The sequence below is a fragment of the Plectropomus leopardus genome, chromosome 11 (genome assembly GCF_026936395.1).
Source record: "Plectropomus leopardus strain MGB_pleo_1.0 chromosome 11, ASM2693639v1, whole genome shotgun sequence".
NCBI lineage: Eukaryota > Metazoa > Chordata > Actinopteri > Perciformes > Serranidae > Plectropomus > Plectropomus leopardus.
In genome coordinates this window covers 16,378,077-16,398,141 of record NC_142186.1, presented here as the reverse complement: position 1 = coordinate 16,398,141, position 20,065 = coordinate 16,378,077, and the positions used below count along the sequence as shown (strand labels likewise).

The window sequence follows — 20,065 nt, the reverse complement described above, 5'->3', positions numbered from 1 at the left end:
GGCTACTGCTTTTAATACTATTCCCGACTTAGTACTCAAGAGCAGGCACCTGTCAAAATTTCTTGGGAAACTTTCTAGTTAATTTTAGGCTCTGGTAACATTTACAAATGTGCACAATTCTTTTGCAACAGATGGATGTGGAGCAAACAGTTTCATCCTTAAAAAATAAAATGAGTGCTTGAAAAGTACTTAACCCATTGAAACCTGGATCGACATCCCTTTCCTAATTTTGCATCCAGACGCCTCAAGCATTTAAACCTTTGAACCTTGAGCAAAATGGTTTCTCTCTAAAACATGGGGAAAAAAGACGATGACCAACTTGGCATTAAATGTTGTGCAAATTGCAAGAAATGAGTGGACTTAGATTACTATTTTATATTATATAAAATAATAATATTTAAAATTAGCATAATCATTTATTTACAGTTAATTTATAGAATTGTTTAAGTCGTTTTTCAGGTCATTTTATTTTAGTTTTGTTTCTTTCATTCCTCCTTTGCTTCTTTGTTTGATTTTGCTAATTTCAGGTAATGTTCTTGTACTTTTTACCAATTCCTTGCTATTTTCTTGGTCATTTTTCCTATAAGTGGCTCCCCGTATACCCATGATTTTTAAAAAAAAAAAAAACAACAAAAAAAACAAGCCAATTCGTCCAGGTTTAAAAAAAAGGGTTTTAAAAGGGTTAAAAAATCCTTGAATTTGACTTGCCTCCGTGTGCACGAACACAGTAATTTGAACGTTTGCAACAAAACGTCGCAAAATGCGTTCAGCGGTGACTTTTATTTTGAAACCTTTGTCAGGAAGTGACCGCGGCGGGCTTGACGCAGCTCTTGAATCACTCAGCAGCATCTTGAGTCCACTGGCGCGAGATCCGCTCGCGGAGAGAGAGGGAGGCAGGTCGGTGTAGAAAGCCTCCACACTCACACGGGCTCCGTTTTCTCCTCCTGCTTGGAGTATCAGCTGTGTAATTTGATGCTTTTCACGCGGTAGACCGAGACCACCTCTCAGGTAATTTCAAATCTTGCCTCGGGAAAGGAAGCGGTTAAGTAATAGTCAGTCTAATCTCCGCGATACAGTTAGAAATCAGCGCTCCATTGAAGTGTAATTAGGGCAGGAATTGTTCGGGCAAAGATGGAAGACGTGATTCACTCTCCCGTTCATCTTCACGGAGAATATGTGCTCCTGCGTGGCTCTGATATTAAAGTGTAATTCAGGAGATGGTAGCCTAGCAAAGCTTTTTTTTTTTTCTTTCTGTCATTTTTTAGTCATTCGTTTTATTATTAACTAAGAAGAGTGGATTTCCTCAAGGGCATTATGATATTGGACGCTATAAGCAACATGCATTCATGTATACACATTACAGGAGTATTCTGACACACTTTTGCTTGAAAACATACTGATAGAAACTCTTTTTTTTGTAACCAAACTGGCATAAAAGGTGTATGTATGTGCTCATAATTATTGTTTTACTGTCTCGTGTTATTGTATTAATCCAACGAGTGTATACATTTTTGCCCATGTAGACCTCCTTAAACCCTGCTAATAGTCTGCTCAGGTACTTCCCCTCCCTCTTCTACAGTAACATGCGTTTTCTCTGGTTTCATCTGCCCATGGTGTAATAGCTCCTGAAGTTAATTTTCTCCTCCAAGAAAAAAATGCTGCCTCATGGCTTATGTTGTAGCTCTTTCCACTGCCAATTGGAAGTCCACCCCCCTCACTTTAATGGACCATTAAGAGGCAACCACCGATGGTTAAGCTGTCAGCTGGGCCTGATTGATTTGGTTAGACCACAGATGAGACTGATGTGTGCCTGAGATTCCTCTGGAGCTAAATGTCTCTCCTCCACCCCCACCCCCCTTCAAGCAGGGAGCAGAGGTGGATAGCCTGCAGATGCTGTGCAAAGTGAGCAAACACATGTTATTGTGTATGATCAGTTACCTTCGGTGTAGAGCATTGTGTTGCACGGTTATCCCTGCAGTGCAGTTCTAATACAGGTGGAGGGACACTGAGAAAAGTTTAGCAAAGGCGAGGAGCATTTTGGGCTCCTTGTTTTTAAAAAAAAAAAAAAAAAAAAAAGGACGAAGTGGGCCACTGGTCCCTGTGGTGGATGATGCTTTTCTGGGGCAGGCTCGGTGATGACGCTCACCCGGCCCGGATTGGGAACAGACACCCTCGTCCATCCATTTCGGTGAGGGGTGCGGAAACTGCGCTGCTCGGATACACACTGCAGGAGAGGTCCAAACAGAGAGACAGCAGAGAGAGACTGCAGGTCTGACTTCCAAACAGCAGCCACTTTTTCCTGATCCTCACATCTATGATTGATACCTCTCTGGAGCAGGCCTGTAAGTATGCTTCAGCTCAGTCCACCTGACTCAGGACCTACCGAATCAGTTACGCACCATCTCACTGTTACTTGTAACTTTACTCTCTTTTAGACAAAAGTCTAAAGTGTGGAGTTAATGACTTTTCTCCATTGACTTGGCGGCTTTTTATGCCCAAAACCGGAGCCCTGGAGTGAGAAGTGCACTGCTATTTAAAGCTGGCATAACCCAGCCAGCTGCTGCCGTTTCCGCTCCCGTCGTAATTGAATCAGCGCTAGTAGAGTGCGCCAGAGAGGGTGTGTGCGTCCCACAGAAGATTATACAGTCGGGACATCTAGGCGGTCTGTAACGGCCACTTTCACATACCTGATTGGTGGCTCCTATTCTTGGTGAGAGTGTTTGTGGGATGGAAGCTGGGAAGAAGACAACATCCCAGCTGGTATCATCCACAAAAAGGATGTGGGTTTGTAAAAGAGAGTTTTCAAACAATGTCCTGATTGTACAGATTTGCAGATGAGATTACAGTATGAGTTGTGATCGATGAGGTGAGGAGGTGACTCATTTATTTACTCTTCAGTCAGAATTTTAAAGCTCCAGTTGGGTTTTTATGTCATTAATTGATCGTGCGCGTCATGTCTTCTTCGATTTGTTTGCCCAACAGTTTGAGGGGACTCGTGGCGGCTGTCAGAGAAAATATCTTTCGTGATGGTGCAGACACTGAGTGACAGAAGGTCCTGCACAGTTTGGACAGACTCATCACTTTCATGTTGATCTCTTCTGAACAGCAGAGAGCGTGGAGAGGGTTAACAACTCAAAAGGGAAGTAGGCCATCAACATCCCTTTTTTATGGGCACATTCTGAGGCTGGCTGTAAGCGTGACAGAAACAGCAAGCGAAACAGAGGAATATTTGATAGTGGAATGTGTCTGCTTAAGCCAGTGCTTTTTTTTTTTTTGGATCGTCTATGTTGTAGTTGATGCATACACAACACAACATATGAGGTTGTGGCTGAACTGGTGGAAAAATCTCAGTATGTGCAGCTTCCCCCTCACTGCCTCAAATCCGCTCGTACTTTCAGACACCGAAGATATTTTCTCTTTCCCTGGATAGAGCGAAACGCTTACCACTCAGCTCGATTATTTTGAGTCATCCAGCCAAGGCTGTGGTACTGGGCGTGAGTGTAAAAAAATTCATCTCCGACCACACATACATCTGCCTCCTCTCAGCGGTGTTGGGGTTCTCCTCCAGTCCGCTTGAACGGCTGAACTATGAAAACTGCAATACTTTATAGCTCATTTCATGTGATTTCAGGCAGGATTATGGACGTCCAAGTGTCGTTACTCGGGCTTCTTCTTTTGATAGGGAAGTTTAGCTGTAAACCAGCCAATAACATGGCCTGGAAGAGGAACAGAGGACAATGCCAAAAGTCAGAATATAATTGTAAAGGTAGGAAACTGAGTTTACCTGTGTGATTGCGTATCACAACGGCGTACAGCCAAACATGAAGGCGCTGTGCTTCATTGCATGTCATTGGTCATTGATAACATTGATCATCTTATCAAAGAGCCTCCAGTAGCCTGGATACTATCACTGAGTCTAAGGCGCGTTTCTACTACATGGTACCGGCTCTACTCTGCTCTACTCACCTTTGGTATCGGGTACTTTTTTGGGGGTTGTTTTCCATTAGAAGATATTATCGCCTCAGTGTACAAGGTACCAGGTACTTTTTCCACATTGAAAACCAAAAAAGGTGAGTAGAGTGGTAGAGCCGGTACCATGTAGTGGAAACGCACCTTAATGGTGCTTTCACTCTTCTCTTGCCAATCATTGGAAATAATATTTGCCCTCAAGATAAGGATGCTGCAATTTAGTTATACTAGTAATTCACAGAAATGTAAGTTGGTATGTTGGTTCATTCGTACACCAGAATGACTGCTTTGCATTAAAATGCATCAGTACTTTTGAGAGGCAGACTGAAGGAATTTTGTGGTCTTGTTTAGGGTTAGGCTTGGGAGCAAATGCATTTTTTTCAGTGGTAGTTATAACCAGCAATTTTTCTCATGCTGTTTGCTTTTTGGTTTCTCGTGCAAAGCAAAATGTTTGTGTTGCTTTTTCTCAATTGCCCCAAAAGATGTAGTTTTCAGAGTATTGCAGCTATTTTATTGCAGTGTGATCATTGTCCAGTGTAAAATGATGGCATGAAGTCTTCTGCAGCTTATGATTATGTTAATATCATTGTTTTAATTTTATTTTATTTTAAATGGGAACTATGGGCATCTTCAAAATTCATACATATTATTCCTATGTTGTAAGACAATCCAAAATTTATAAGTAAACATTATCAACTTCCTCCCAAGTCCAAACACAGTGCTAAAACTCAAATTTGTGATAATGATATAATGTTAATAATAAAGTTCATTCATATAGCACTTGTCAAAACCAATGTTACAAAGTGCTTTACATTTAAAAGCACAAAAATACACACAGGAAAAAATTTAATTAGCAAAAAGTACAACACAAAAGAAAAAATTAAAAACAGTGGTTGAATCAGTAAAACACAAACAGAGCATTGCAAGACTTAAGTGCAGTTTCAGGAGTAAAATATATTAATGAAATAATCCTTTAAAGAGAAATAAAAGGAATGCCACACGATAACCATACGTCTTGAAAAAAGATTTAAAGCACAAAAATACACACAGGAAAAAATTTAATTAGCAAAAAGTACAACACAAAAGAAAAAATTAAAAACAGTGGTTGAATCAGTAAAACACAAACAGAGCATTGCAAGACTTAAGTGCAGTTTCAGGAGTAAAATATATTAATGAAATAATCCTTTAAAGAGAAATAAAAGGAATGCCACACGATAACCATACGTCTTGAAAAAAGATTTAAAGGAAGATAGCGATGTAGCAAGAGTGAGATCCTCAGGCAGATCATTCCACAACCGAGGAGCCTTAACAGCAAATGCTCGGTCGCCTTACGTCTTTAAGCGTGAGGTGAGAACTGCCATCAGGTTTCTGCCTGAGGATCCCAGACTTTATACTTAGTGACGTCACCAAGTATAAAGGCTGGAGCTGCTCCATGGAAAATGAATAGTAAAAGATGTTCCAGATGACTGAGGGTACAGAGGGAAACGTTCTGATTGTATGGTATATTTTCTGTTTCTGAACTGAGAACACTCCAATAGAATAAAGCTCACTGAATATAAAAAAGAAAACAAACGTTCAGTGGGTCCACAAAATCAGGGTCCCAGTCATTGTCTGTGGAGCAGCTCCAGACGTAAAGCTTGATGACGTCACGCATTTGAGACCTCTCTGACTTCTGGCTTTGAAAGAGAGTAGCTCATGTTCACACACAGAGATTAAACTTTCCTCGGCCATTGAAATAACGTATTGGAATTCTTAATTTAGGTGGCGTTCCTCTTAATGTGATTTAACAGTTAGAATTCCTGTAACCACACACAACAGTATTTAAAGGCCAAGGAGATATCTTAAAATAGCTTAAATATTAGAGTTACAGAGAGGCAGCAGGTCATCACATTTAAGAAGCCTGAGACAGCAAATGTTTGCTTGAAAAATGACTGAAGCATTCAATCAATCTTTGTCGGTGGACTAATCGTGACCCCCCTACAAGAAATGGATCATTCACTACTTTTTCACTGCTTTTCTCTCCCATGTCATCATGCAAAACCAGCCTGGAATTAATGGCCCATCCTGTTTTCTCTTTGACCTGTCAAGACCAGATGTTCATATTTTCATTTTCAACAAATGGGCATATGCAACAGGTCCAGTAGATGCAGGACAGAAAAGCCTACTCATTTTGTTAAAAACGACCCTTTGTGTTCCAGTCTAAGAGATGTACTGGAAGCCATTTTTACACAGAGATCAGGCTGTAGGGCCACTACGACGTCCCCGTTTTACGGAGCTTTTGCATTTTTACACAACACCAACATCAACATCATGCTACTCCAGTGTGAGATTTTTGATAGCATGCTGGCATAGCAGAAGCAAAAGGGGCATGACATGTAACACAACAGGGTCTGCTTCCATATAACACACGTCTGCAGTGCTTTTTAAGCAATAATAATGCCACTACGAGACAATAGTTATAATTTTCCAACCCTGTTATATGGCAACTGATTTCAACCTCTGCTCGGAGGGTAAGGAGCTCCTGAATCCCATTATTTTAACAGCTGCCCAACATTTTTGGTTGTCTTTCTTCTTTGTTACCTTAGCTGCTAGCAGCTGCTGCTAGCTGTTTTTCAAATCTCTGGCGGTACGTTGCATACATAACATATCGTCAATTCATCACACCCATTCTGCCCATGGTCCCGTCCTGCAGCCTGTCCCTTTTAAGAGCCCTCAGTTCAGTGCTGTTACCAGCTCTGTTGCCGTCATTAAGGCGAGACAACTCTGTCCCCCCATTCTGTGATTATACCAGTTATACTGAACGACTAGGTGGCATAACAGTGTGATATTCCTGCCTTGATCAGGCAGTGTAAAAGGGACTTGAAACTCAGTTTATAGCAGCCTCTGTCTGGTGATTCCTACCTCTGTCTTCTCATGGAGTTTAATCACAGTTGTTTTCCTCCGCTCTGCTGCTCTTTACCCCAGGGTTCTATCAGTCTGTCTTTTGCTTATGTATTTTTATATTTCTAAAACTAATAAACCTGAGTTGTCTTTTCCAGCTCATTCAGTAACTACAGACATATTTTCTGCCATACATAAATCGCCCACTTCAGGGATTTAAAAGTGTTACTTTGTGGGTATGAAGTGATGCACTTGGCCAACAAAAGTGTTTAATTACATTGTTGAAGTGTTTTGATGAGAGCGTTTTGACTTTTTACACGTGAATAGTTTGAACGATGCCCAGTTGGAAGTAAAGGTCTGAGTGGATGCCAGGAAACCATTCTCCCACGATATTTTAACACTACCATCAGTAGTGACGTAACAGATATCGATTCACACTCCAGTCATCCAGTTTTGAGGATCACTGTAGCATCAGTGTCTTTTTTTAGATGACCGGAGACTGATCTAACCCATCTACTTCAAGTTTTACCAAACTGTGAGGTTTTCTTCCATGTTGATGTTTCATATTTAGCTTCAAAGGGCCTTTGTTGTTTTCTCTGCTTCTCTTGTTGCATTTCCTAGATGAAGCTTGATGTCCTCTCCGTGCTGTAGGCTTAAAGACCCAATTTACTCTTTATATTCTGCTCTATCTATAGATATTAAAAAATGCAGATCACTCTTTATGTCAAATGTAAATGGGATCTTACTCCTCGGGCTCACTGTGGTTTCAGTATGTTGGTGCTGTTTGTCTCGATGATACGCATGTCTTCACTCCTTTTGCTTTCTGTTTATGAATATGATCTAATCCTCTGTTTTTCTTTTATCAGAGGGGTTAAGATGGGTGGCGCTGCCATCTTAAGCATGCTGGAGACCTGAACAAATACTGCTATACTGCTGCTGAGGAGCCTCAACCACCCCACCCATGACATTCTATAGTGTATGTCTATGCCTATAAATATACACACGATTAATGCACAATCAATAGGTCATTTATAGTGAGTACATAACCACACACATTTTATTGAAAGATAAGTAATTACAGCTATTTAGTTTTTGTGAATGAAATGTAAACTCTGAGATATTTTTTCATGTATGTGTTAAAGGTCCAGTGCATAGGATTAAGAGGGGACTAACTTGGCAGAAATTGAATATAGTATAAATAACCTGATTTTTATTAGTTTATAATCACCAGAAACCAAACCATGGTCCGCTGGCATGTTTCTACAGTAGCCCAGAATGAACAAACCAAACAGCGGCTACAGATAGGCTCATTCACCACATTTTCCTGTTCACCACCAAAATTCTCCTACATGCTTTGCACACGGGAGAAGTCTCGGTTGTTTGCAATTTGCAATCTCACTGCTGCAGGTTACTAAATCCTACACACTTGACCTTTAATTTAAAAAAAAAAAAACAGCCATTGTAGATGGTAAACAAATCTCATTGTTTCCAAAATGACAAACACCGTGCTAGTCATTTCTAATAACAATGATGCCACTTTTTACAACCAGATTAATGAGAAAATCAGGTACAAACAGATGTATACACAGTGATTTCTATACTGTTTAACATGTGATTTCTTCAGCTATACTCCAGCAAATGCACATGGTTTGATTTTAAATTTGGCTTGAAAGTGGTCAATATTTATTTGGTTTTTCTCTCACAAGTCAGTTTAAGTTAGATGCTACAGATGCTTTATACTGGAAAGATTAATTATGGCTTCAGAGGAATTTTAATGAAACCATTTAAGACTAAATATCTCATGAATCCAAGACCACAGTGTTGATGTTGTTTGGAGCATCACTTGCAAAAAAAAGTTTGAGGATAAACTAAATGACTAACTTGTTTATGTTGTGTGTCTCAGCTCACATCTCAAACTGTTGTTTTTCAGGAACCGTTGATTGGTGTGCCTCAAACTCTGTAATGGAAAATCGTGGTGAGTACCAAGTTGCTCGTTGTGGTTTGTTAAGTGCAGTGTTAATGCTGTGGAGAGAGCTGTAGATCCACTCGTCTCGCTGTACATCCACTGTGTTGATGGGGACTGTCTAGCCTCGGCACATTTTATGAGCCACTCAGGACTACAGCTATACATCTACTCAACCTCAGAGACTGGTTGAGGTTCCCCTCCCAAAGCTTGGCTTTTCAGGGATTTCCCTGATTGGCATGGGTTCGTGTGTTATGTGTATCACAGGAGAGATGGCTCGGTGAACATCTTTTGCGTCATCGTTTAAGTTCCGCCTAAACAGGTTTGATTTTTAAAAAATGAGTTGTTTAACTGCTTTGGAACGAAAAAGGAAGTGTTGACCTTGATTATTTGCACTGGTAGTTTTTGGTCCACTGTCACCTCAGTTAACCAGTTCCTTTTTGTTAAACTACTATGCCAAAAAAAGGCATTTATAAATGTCCAAATGTGCTAAACACTAAGCCACCCCAAGTGACACTTCCTGTGGCTACTTCACAATAAATGCCATACCCAATTCTCATCACTACAAGACTGAAAAAACACCTGCAAGTGTGATCAAGGGTTGAATTTTCATTAAAGAAATTGTATAACATTTTTGGAGAATTTGGCTATTGCTTTCCTAACAAGAGTAAGACGAGAATATTGATGTCACTGTAATGAAGCTACAGACACCTGCCATTTAGCTTAGCTTAGCATAAAGACTGGGCACAAGGAGAAACGGCTAATATGGGTCTGTCCTAAGGTGACAAAATTGGCCTACCAGGGTTCTTTCGGGCTCACAATGAGGCAGAGGTGGCACCATCCTGCACACACATGCTACAACTGGCTCAAGGAAGCACTTTTTAAATCAAAAAAGAGAGAGTTGCAATGATTCTATTATATTAAAAAACAAAGATGAATAAATTGCGGCCAAATTATTACATGGATAGTCAGTGGTGTCTATTATGTGAATTCCTGGATATTAAATGTAATATTTAATATCCAGGTAATATTTGTTTGTGTACTGAAAAAGTGTATTATATATGAGCTCTGTTTTAAACTGAGAACATGACTGGGAATACTGATGATCTGAATATCTCGTAAAACTGATTTTATTCTGCTGGCAAAGACTTTTTTGAAGCATTTAAAAGATACATTTATTTTAAGTAATCATATCTCACTCACTTTTACACGAAACAACTTTATTTCTTTAGATTTCACAGGTGTAAACGTTTTAGTCTCAGTACAAGATGGCGTCCAGGTACACAAAAAGAGGAGCATGAAGCAGCGTCCATAAATTTGAGTCTGACTGCCATGTGCAACAGCATTTATTAACTCCCAACTGCATGTATAAAAATAATATGGAACAGCAAGGAGGTTTTTTGTGTGTGTGTGTGTGTGTGTGTGTGTGTGTGTGTGTGTGTGTGTGTGTGTGTGAATTCGCCCCCACTTTGCTCTTTCATAAGAGCTCTTCTTTTCTTCCTCTTTGGCAGTTTTGGCAGTGCCTCTCCCGGTGCAATGTTCTGATTATGATAGTGCCGCAAGTTCAGCGTAATGGCACAATTGCAGTTACAAATGACAGGAATCCACCAAGTGCAACACTTGTCAGAAAATAGTGTTTTCAACTGTCAGAGTTCTGTGGAGAGCTAGAGGCGGGATGAAATTTAATAGAGGCAGCCGCCTCATAATTGTCTGAGCAGGAAAAACCCTGTTTGCACCTCCTAGACCTAGAGATTTGTTGATTTTACAGTGGAATAAGCCAGACTATTACCTGGCCAGGTGCACTCACTCCCTGGTGGACTTTATTACCCAAGGACAGAGCTAGGCTAGCTCTTTCCCCCTGTTTCTAGTCTGTGTTTTAAGCTAAGCTAAGCCGACTAGCTGCTCACACACAAGAGTGGTATTGATTACCTTATGTAACTCGTAGCAAGGAAGCATATTGTCCAGACAATGTGCAATAACCGGCAGTTAAAAACATGTCCTCTATCACTGAGGGACTCGCAGCAGCGACATGTGGCTTAATACCTCCATCCATAGGTTCCATGTTGGATGGGGCTATCAATGTGTGTGTGTGTGTGTGTGTGTGTGTGTGAGTGTGTACCTGCCTCAGTCTGCTGAAGTGGCCTGGCCCAGTCTGTTATCCAGGTCAGGCCAACAGGTTCTGGGCTCATGCGGATTGGCTCAGCTCTCTCTGGAAGCCAGCCCGGTGTGGAGGCTGTATTTGGGGCACAGGGAGAGAAAAGGAACGCTGTCGAACACACTAGCTCTCCATCTTTAGAGACGGTTTCGAGATGCAGCCAAACACTCAGAAAAACTCTGATCTATCCAGGCATAATGGCACAGCTCAATGCTCCAGATTCCTCTGTGGAGCAGTCGGACAAGGTTTTCTGAAGACACACACAAACCTCTAAAGAAATCAAAGCACTAATTCAGAGGTCCAGTCTGTGCTTTCTCTTTTCTTATAGTTGAGAGAAAGCTGTCTCTTTTTCTTTCCTTCTCTGCCCCCCTCTCTGTATTCCAGCCCCAAATAGGGCTACTCTCCTTAGCAAACATGTTTCAAAGTCATGCTAATGCCTCCAAGACTGTTCAAATTGTGATAAGACACTTGGAGATGTGCATAAAATGGTGTCTGGAGGCATTAAGAGAGGTGAGCGGCATGACTGTCACCATCTGTTAGTAGTAGTAGTTGTAATAGTATCTTAATATTAGTGTGTATGCAGGAAATAGAATCAGCGGCATATGTCAGATCAGCACACCTTGACTTGTGATCCTTCCTTCCTCCGTTTAACAGGTTCAGTGCCATAGCTGTGATCCTTGTCTAAATGTTGAGAGGGAGCAGCGTCTCAGACACTTGACCTTTACACAGCTCCCACAAAAGTCATGTCTCTCATTCTGTGTAACATTTTACCTCATTGAGGCCGTTGATTGAAATTGCTTCGTTTTCCTTCACTTGCAGACTGAATTAAGGTTTTTGTTTGTCAGGTTAGATGCTTTACTAATTTAAGAACTGCTTGTACAACCATTGTGTATATCTCTATCTTCTGTTCTCCTTGTCATCTCATTGCGAGGAAGGCAAGAAAACACTGACACCAGTGTGTTAGGGAGACGATTGTTTTCAGGGAACACTGTGTGGTCTGAGGTTTTAAGTCAAGTTTTTCTGTTCCAAGATCACAGTGTTAAAAGTCGCTGTTCTCTTGAGACCAGCTGCACCACAGAGCATACATTACATTTGACATGCATTATTGGATGCATAGATTGTACCACATACCGCAGCACACACATCAAATTGAAAACATGACTCGTGTCTCTCCCAGGAATGGTTGGCATCTTCCAGTGAATGCTGACCTGTGCTATGAGCCAAGGAGGGAGGGTCAGCGAGCGAGGGGGAGAGCGAGTCCAACTCCTGGAGGGAGGGAAGGTCTTAAGGAGATTGCAGGAGGGAGGGACGGGGGAAGGACTGAACTGAAAGGCGTAGAGGACTGGTAGACGAGAGAAACGGAGAGAAGAAGAAAAGACCTGAGGTTGAGGAAGAACAAGGGACTTTGTTCAAGGAGGAGGAAGGCAGGTGCAGCTGTCTAGTGCAGTGTGCACATTTCTGGGTGCAGGACAGGTAGAGGCCCCTCAGGGGCTGGATCATGGGACAGAGCCTTCGTGTGGAGACCCCAGCTCAGGACCCTAAACAACTCAACAATGGCGGTGAGTTGCTGGACTCTCTCATGCATTCTGTTTGTACTTTACACAGTTGTGCATTCCTCAACAGCAACACACACAGCATGGAAATAGTGTCATTTTTCAGTGAATTAAAGCACATAGGAAAGATGAGGGTTGGAGATTTTATAATCAAGTCTCCTCTCTCTGCCCCCTCCTTCACTCTCACCGCCACAAGGAATGTTAAATCATTGGGGTCACGTGGATGAATCTCAGCTGTGTTTTTACACACTCATGTGTTGCGCACTTATTTTCTTAGGTTACAGTGCACAGGAAAGTGGATTTCTCAACAAACTTAGATGTTGAAAAATACATTTTTATTTTGGGATTATTGGAAGTGGAGATTTTGGCTGATTAAGAGGTTTTACCTAATTTTGGATCTAATCATAACTTTTTCCCCTTTTGACTAGTGCAGTTTTGTTTGTATTTTTGTTATAGAGTGTAAACCCGTAGAACAAATGAACCTTTAATTATAGATCTTGCCCACAGATTGTATAAATAATGGATGTAGCTACCGTAAAGTCGCCCATTGGTTTGTGGACTGCTGTTTTGAAACCTGGTGGGTTTTTGGAGCCAGAAATGGCCATATTTGGATGACAGGTTGGAGCTGTGGAGGAGCGAGCGGTGGATCTGACTCAGTCTGTAACAACTGGTAGCAACGTCTCTCTGACAGCCTGTCACTCAAGCAGGCCCGCCCTTAAATATGTTTAACTTTGGGCCTTAATGTAATGTAAATGGCAATTATTTTAAAAAATTCAAAAACGCCCCCTGTAAAATTGTCATGAATGTTGAAATAAGCTATAGGGACAAAAAAAAAACGTTTTTTTGCACCAGGCTGTAACATTTTTCCAACCTCAAGCAGCTATTCTAGGAACTACAGATTTTGGCACTTATGCATTGACTTAATTTTTCAGCTTGATGGTTGCAGCTTGATCCTGGCCCTGGGATTGAGTGGAAAGCAGTGAAAATCTTATATGTTATATAATATATATTAAAATATTTCATACTTTAAACAGCATGCTCTAATGATATTTCTTTGGCTTACTGCTTTTCTGGTGTAAGGTTTTCAATGGTTAAATGATTTTATGGTACATAAGATCCCACAAGAAGCAATGGCAGCGATTATAACCCCTTTGTGTCAATTAAGCAGATTAAAATTCATAATCTGGCTTGGCAGATTGGTTAGGGTTATAATGAGGTTGGAGGTATTTCCCAACCATTGCACCCTGTGGAAGGGGGCGTCTTATGTAAGTGATCAGGATGGCTTTGCTAAAGGCCGGGTCCTTTAAAACAACAATCTCCTTTAACCACATGCTCACCTGACCAGCCCTGCCGTGACTCATCGAATCATGAGGTTAGAGGGAAATCTGGCCTCTGTGGGAGATGTTTGAAAGGGTGGTAGGTGTGGCTTCAGGATGAGGGGTACGTCAGAGGAACACACACATACACACACACACACACACACAGTGTCACACACCCCCATGTTTCCTGACTGGTACGCCTTATCTTGGCAGAGCTCCTGATTACAGAGAATGACTCTGAGAATTCTGGTTCAGGCCTCTTTCTGAATGGAAATGGGCTTCATATCATGTAGATGTTTTTGCAGTGAGAATATGAATTTGTTTTAGTGTGTTGTACCTCGCAGCTCTGTGTTTGTACGAGCGGTACTGTGTTATTGACTGAGAGGGGAAGAGGTTGTCTTTGTTCTCGGTCACAGAATCAGGGTGGAGTGCCGTTTCCTCTCTGTGTTTCCAGGCTGCCCCCCTCCCCTCCCTTCTCCATAACTCCTGTACTTTTTCTCTTGTTGTAGCTCTTTTTTACCCTTTGCTCCCATTCCCACTCCCACAGTCATTCACAGCTGTAGTGCCACCACACGCCAGACTTCTTCTCACTACAGCTGAAACAATGACATGTGGGGAGAGTTTTTCTCTGTATCTGTGAATAAGATTTCCGAGTGGATCCACAGCTCTCTCTCGAATGTGATAATTGAATTGGATGTACTGTGCTTTCTTTTTGTTAAGTGTGTCGGTGGATTGACACATTTTATAATCAAGCATCCCTGGCTAATGTACAATCCTCCTAAGGATATGGTCAGTCATCTTTTTCAAATAGATGCCTGCTGCATGGGCTGAGTCCTCTGCGATCGTCATCTCTGCAGTGCTTTGGAGTGTGCAGGCCTGGCACAGGCAGCTCTTATCTTGCTTCACTGGCTTCAGCTGAGCCACTGTGTCAGAGGCTTCTCTGACAGAGCAGTCTGCTGTGTGAGAACCTCAGTTCTGGATCACAGGCTGCCTTAAGCAATGCTTAATCTGGATGTTATGGCAGCTGGTCTGAATCCTCAGATTTCTACCTCGCCAAGATAAGCTGGATTTCCATGGTGCGGACATGTCCCTTGAACCCGGAGTCTCTCTGCTGTAGTTTCGAAGAGCTCTCTGCAACTTGTCGTTCTGGCACTTTCTGTTGGGATAAATACAAGACAGTTGATTTGAATGCTTCCTGCTTCCCCATGGCATGCTGTTTCAAGTCCCGCCACCATAGAAGCTGGACGCTTAACACTCCTCTTCCAGGTAGAATAGTGTCTGTTCTTTTGAAAATGTAACTTTTCAACAATCTTGACTTTTCAACATTTAACAACAAAACCTCATTTTTGAATTGCCAATAGTGCATGAATTCCAGCAGTTCTGATTTGAATTGTTTTGGTGGTTTTACTGTCAGTCAGGTTTCAGCAGCACTGAGGTAGCCGTGTGGAATAGCGGTTAAAGACTCTGTCCTTCAGCTGCAAAAATGGGTTTGAAACCTGTGTCAGCAATCATCCACCATGCTAAAATGTCCCTTAGCAAAATACTGAATCCCTGCCAGCTCCAGGGCTGCTGGTCTGTAGCTAACCCTGATGTCCCTGCTGTGTGTGTCAAACAAAAAGTCAGCTTTCACTCAAAATCATGATATAGTTGTTATTATATTCCCACATTCTTTATCGGGCTGCTAAGTATGGTATGAAGGTATTGTGTGAAAGCACATTGTTGTGGGAATCAGACTGGGAGGCATTATTGTCGCCGAGACATCCTGTGTGCTTATGAGACTGGATGTTTTAGATCGGACCCTTTTCTCTCTCCACTGGTAAATATTATGTCTGCTGAGCGGGCAGCTGCAGCCTTGGAAGAGCTAACGTTTGAAACTCTCTCTGAGCTCAGCACCCTGTCAGTTGGCCTGTCAATCACACAACCTAGAATATGTAACCATGACTACAGAATGCCACTTAATGGAGTACTTTAAGCTTTAATGGCATCTCATAACGATCAGCTCTCTTTAAAACGTTTCTTAATTGTTGGCTGCGTGTATGTGTCATGACCACTGTTACATTCTGCTACTGTATAGCTGCATCCATGTGTGAGCCCCTCTCCTCTGTAGAGTCAGTGAGGGCTGAAAGGCTGATAAGGCACTAGTCTCCATCCAGCCAAGGAATGTGAGCACTTGACAGTGAGAAATCCTGGCTGAACGCCAGCGTCAGACCTCTCCTGTTAACTGTGGATGTGTGGAGGAGTCCATGAGCTCTCAGCATCACTCTGCCAAAGCACACTCAGTCCCCGAGAACTAACAGCTAAAGATAATAACAGCCGTAATGAGCACGGCCCTTCCTACAAAGGCAGCAGATGAGCTCAGTTAGACAAGAGAGATCCTGTCAGAATATTGTGACTGCTGACGGATCTATACTCTTATTTTCCACGCTCCCGTGTCTTCTTTTAAATCGCACAAATCCAGTTGGATTTATATTAAAGTACTGCTTTTTATTTTAGATGATGAAGCTGAGCAGCACCACAGCACAATGGTGGGAGAGGGGGGCAGTATGGGGGACAGCACCCCTCCCCCAAAGCGTAAGGGCAAGTTCTCCACCCTTGGCAAGATCTTCAAGCCGTGGAAGTGGCGGAAGAAGAAAAGCAGCGAGAAGTTCAAGGAAACTTCAGAAGGTTTGTGGCATGAACTCATTGCCCACGCACCTTTTGTTCTCTCTCGCTGGTCATATCAGTTACATTTCATCAAAATTCCTCAATGCATGTGATCCTGCCCAAATGTTAGAGGACGCTTTGGCTTTCCTAAAATTTTCAGCGCACCTCCAATAAGACACAAAGCTGCTAACAAAACATCCTGCTGAATGAAGCTCTCTAAACTTGCCTCTGTGATTTCTGGAGCATGACGTCAAACGCTAAATGTGACTGATTTAACAGCAATATTTTTTCCTGGAAAAGTGTGTAATGTAAATTCTGTTTATTGACGGCAGAGCTGGAGAGAAAGATGTCGACGAGGCGTACGCGACAGGAGCTCATAGAACAGGGGGTGCTGAAGGAAGTCCCGGACAACGGTAAGAGTGCTTGTGTGATGCATCTGACCCGTGTCTGTACCTGACAGCCTGTGGCTATCACACCCACGCAGGTGCAGTTAAGTCATCAGTGCATAATAGCAGGAACACTGTCCTCCTAACTGGCAGGTGTCTGAGACATGTTTTTAAAAAAGGCAAATTTACTTTCACCTTGCTGTTTTTCAGAGTAATGTAATATCTGTTTAAAATGGCATGCCACTCTCCAGAGCTGAGGAAAAGTGGAACGAATTGTGCCCTGCAGCAAAATAGCTTTGAGAGGGGTGTGTGCAAGAGTAATGCTGCTCCCGCTGTTGCAGAAGCCCATTTATTAAACCTACAGCTGCTCCTTCATCACACCAACAGACACAGACTCTGTCTACAAGGCTTGGGTTAAGGGCACCTTCCTGTTTGAATGTGGCTGCAACTGCAGATTATTTTTCTTATCGATTAATCTGTTATTTTATATTAATTTCTCAGTCTGTAAAATATCAGAAAACGGTGCAGTAAAGAACATGAAGAAAGGTCCGTACACTGCAGGTCCCTTAAGCGCAATTTATTAGCACATCCACAAGTGTTGTTTTGAGTTAATGCTCTTATTCAAACTGAAATTACAGGCAGAAAATAGTGCAAAACCGGCAGATATTTGACATTTTTGTTTGAGAAACGACCTACGGAATAACACAAATTAAACAACTAATGGATTGATGGACTAATAATTTCAGATGTTTCTGCACTTCTGCTGTATTACATCTATGTTCAAGAGGGAGCGAACAATAAACTCCCCAAGTATTCTGCAATATCAAACAAAGACATTGGCAGAACAAAATATTTTCAATAATTTAGATTGAAAAAATAAAAATATTTAGTGTTTAGACAAAAGTGTTGGTTCTTGACATATTTGTGTGTTTATCGTTGTATTTTCATCAGACACTTGTATTTTTGGTCAACCTCTTCAGATGCAGATTCACAAAACATGAAGCAGCTCTACATGAAGAATGGCCACACTCTTCCCGTGAGCGCCGGGGTTGGAGGAGGTGGAGGAGTCGTCAGTGGTGGCAGGAGTCCCTGCAACCAGGGCAAACTCCCCTTAGAGTCAGACTTTAGGATGAACCCGGCCTGGCTCACCCAGCCAGACGACTGCAGGGGACGTTCTCCCTCGGACGGAGACCGCAGGGGAAATCTGGGCTCCAGGGGCACGGGACTGCATGAAGATGGGCGTAGGGGGGGAGGGATGGTGCCACGTGCACACACTGAGGGCGAGTGGAAGCCTAACATGGTCTGGCAGGGCCAGATTCATGGCCAGATGGAGGAGGGCAGACGTGGGGGCAGACTTCACCCGGAGGATGGGCAGAAGAGGCCCGGGCTGCAGAAGGCCCCATCGGAGGACGGCAGGAGGAGTCGGCCTGCGGAAGTGGACTGGAAGCCCACGCTCCCTCGACATGCGTCTGCTGAAGAGGGAAGGGCCCGCAGAGGTGAGTCGTAGCTTATATTTTTTTAAATCCTCGTCCAATCTCAAAAAGCTGTAATTATTTTTGTAAATGAAGCTAAAGATAAGGAATAGATCAATGGTTCCCGACTGGTCCAACCACTGAGTCCAGATTTTTTCCAGAGTTATTAGTTCAAGGTCAGCACATAAGAGAAATTACCACATATTCAATTTTATTTGACAACATGGAAATAACACGTGTCCTTAAAACACAATGAGACAAAACACATTGTGAAAATAAGGTGCAATTAGTTAAATCCAGGGGAGTTTCTAGGATTTGAGGTCATTGGTGGCTTAGCTCAGACCAAACCTGTGGACCTGCAGGTTTTTTCCTCTAAAACTTTTGGCCATTTTTAAAGGACATGTACCTTCTAAACTGCAGGCCCACCGAGATAAAAATGGCCAAAATGACAGCGTTTCTCACAACTAGGAATTTTAAAAACAGAAATTATCGTTGGATTTTCACATTTCCAATGGTGCTTGAACACATCATGTGGACGAGCACATTTTCCCCGAGTCACTCAAGGAAGCATATTTGTAGTTTAGGAGATGGTTAAAAAAAAAAACACACAGCCAGTTTTTCACAAACTTGACATTGTGGCAAGTCACTTTTGGTCCATTCGGTGTGGCCCTGTGATCCTCCAGTTGGAAACCACTGGTACAGATTTCACAACTTGACCTCTTTCATCCATGTTTGAAGATCAGTCTGTATTTTTTTTTATCACTCACTCCTACAGTCACTTTCCTGCTTATGTGCTGTCCTCCCAGATATAGACAGGCTCCTGTCGGCTCCCAGGGGCCCTGCTCCAGCTTCGCTTCTTATTCCGGAACATGAGGGAATAGCTTGTCCTCTCTTTTCCTCTCCTAATTAACGTGGCACGATCACTATATCCATTATTGCCCTTTAACGCTAACACTGTCAGCTCAGTGATAATTGGTAAAGAGCCACAGCTAATTGATTTTACTGAAACATTACACTTGGAGAAAAAATGATGTTTTCCGTTTTTAGTTGTCCAGTTATCTCTTATCTGACTAGTGGATCACGTACATTTTTTTCACCACTTCTGCGTCCATGTACAGAAGTATGTCGGGTAGATCAGAGGAAACCTTAATGATCCACATGTGGAAGGCAAAAGAACAGATGCATTATAGAGATAACATCATAGCGATAAGCCGCTGCAGAACTACTAAAAGAAAAGATGGAATTCTTCCTATGGAGAGATTTGTAAATGAACACATATTTTCTCCCACTTTCCTTCATGTGTCCGTGCTCGTCTCTTTTCTCTGTCTCACCTTGTATTTTCCTTTTTTCTTTCTCTCTCTGATGCTGCCTTTCTCTCCCACTCTCTTTCTATCTTTATCACATCTCCTGCTTTCTGTCCTCCTTTTCTCTCTCTCTGTCCTCTGTCTATTCTCCATCCTCACTTCCTCCTTTCTGCCAGATTATTTCCTCTTTGGCTGTGTGACATCACAGTGATAAAGGCTTATCTGTAAATAAATAACCCTGAACTTCAGAGCTGCAGCTTTGAGGAGTGGCGTGGGAGCAGCATCAGCAGCGTGGGGGGTGCTTGGGGTGTGCTGCTGGGTGGGCAGTGGGAGGTGGGTTTTTGGTGGTAATTGCAGCCGCCTACTCTGTTTATCTTCACAGCTGATCCCTAGATAATGCAATTCTCAAACAAGTGCTATT

General features: G+C 42.3%; 1 protein-coding gene across 9 annotated transcripts in view; it reads left to right on the top strand.

Annotated features, from left to right (window-relative positions):
* Nucleotides 1-20,065, top strand: part of phactr4b (phosphatase and actin regulator 4b) — a 31,973-nt gene that overhangs the window by 2,327 nt on the left and 9,581 nt on the right. For 4 of the 9 annotated variants that reach the window (XM_042489811.2, XM_088084088.1, XM_088084087.1 and 1 more), the window contains 5 exons: nt 7,716-7,825; nt 8,780-8,824; nt 16,333-16,503; nt 16,815-16,895; nt 17,849-18,364. In XM_042489811.2, coding sequence (XP_042345745.2) covers nt 8,812-8,824; nt 16,333-16,503; nt 16,815-16,895; nt 17,849-18,364 — 781 coding nt within the window. In that variant the 5' untranslated portion in view covers nt 7,716-7,825; nt 8,780-8,811. Of the gene's footprint in view, nt 1-848; nt 1,009-1,675; nt 2,343-7,715; nt 7,826-8,779; nt 8,825-12,278; nt 12,527-14,367; nt 15,106-16,332; nt 16,504-16,814; nt 16,896-17,848; nt 18,365-20,065 lie in introns of those variants that run through there. The other 5 variants (XM_042489810.2, XM_042489812.2, XM_042489808.2 and 2 more) reach the window with 5 other exon arrangements.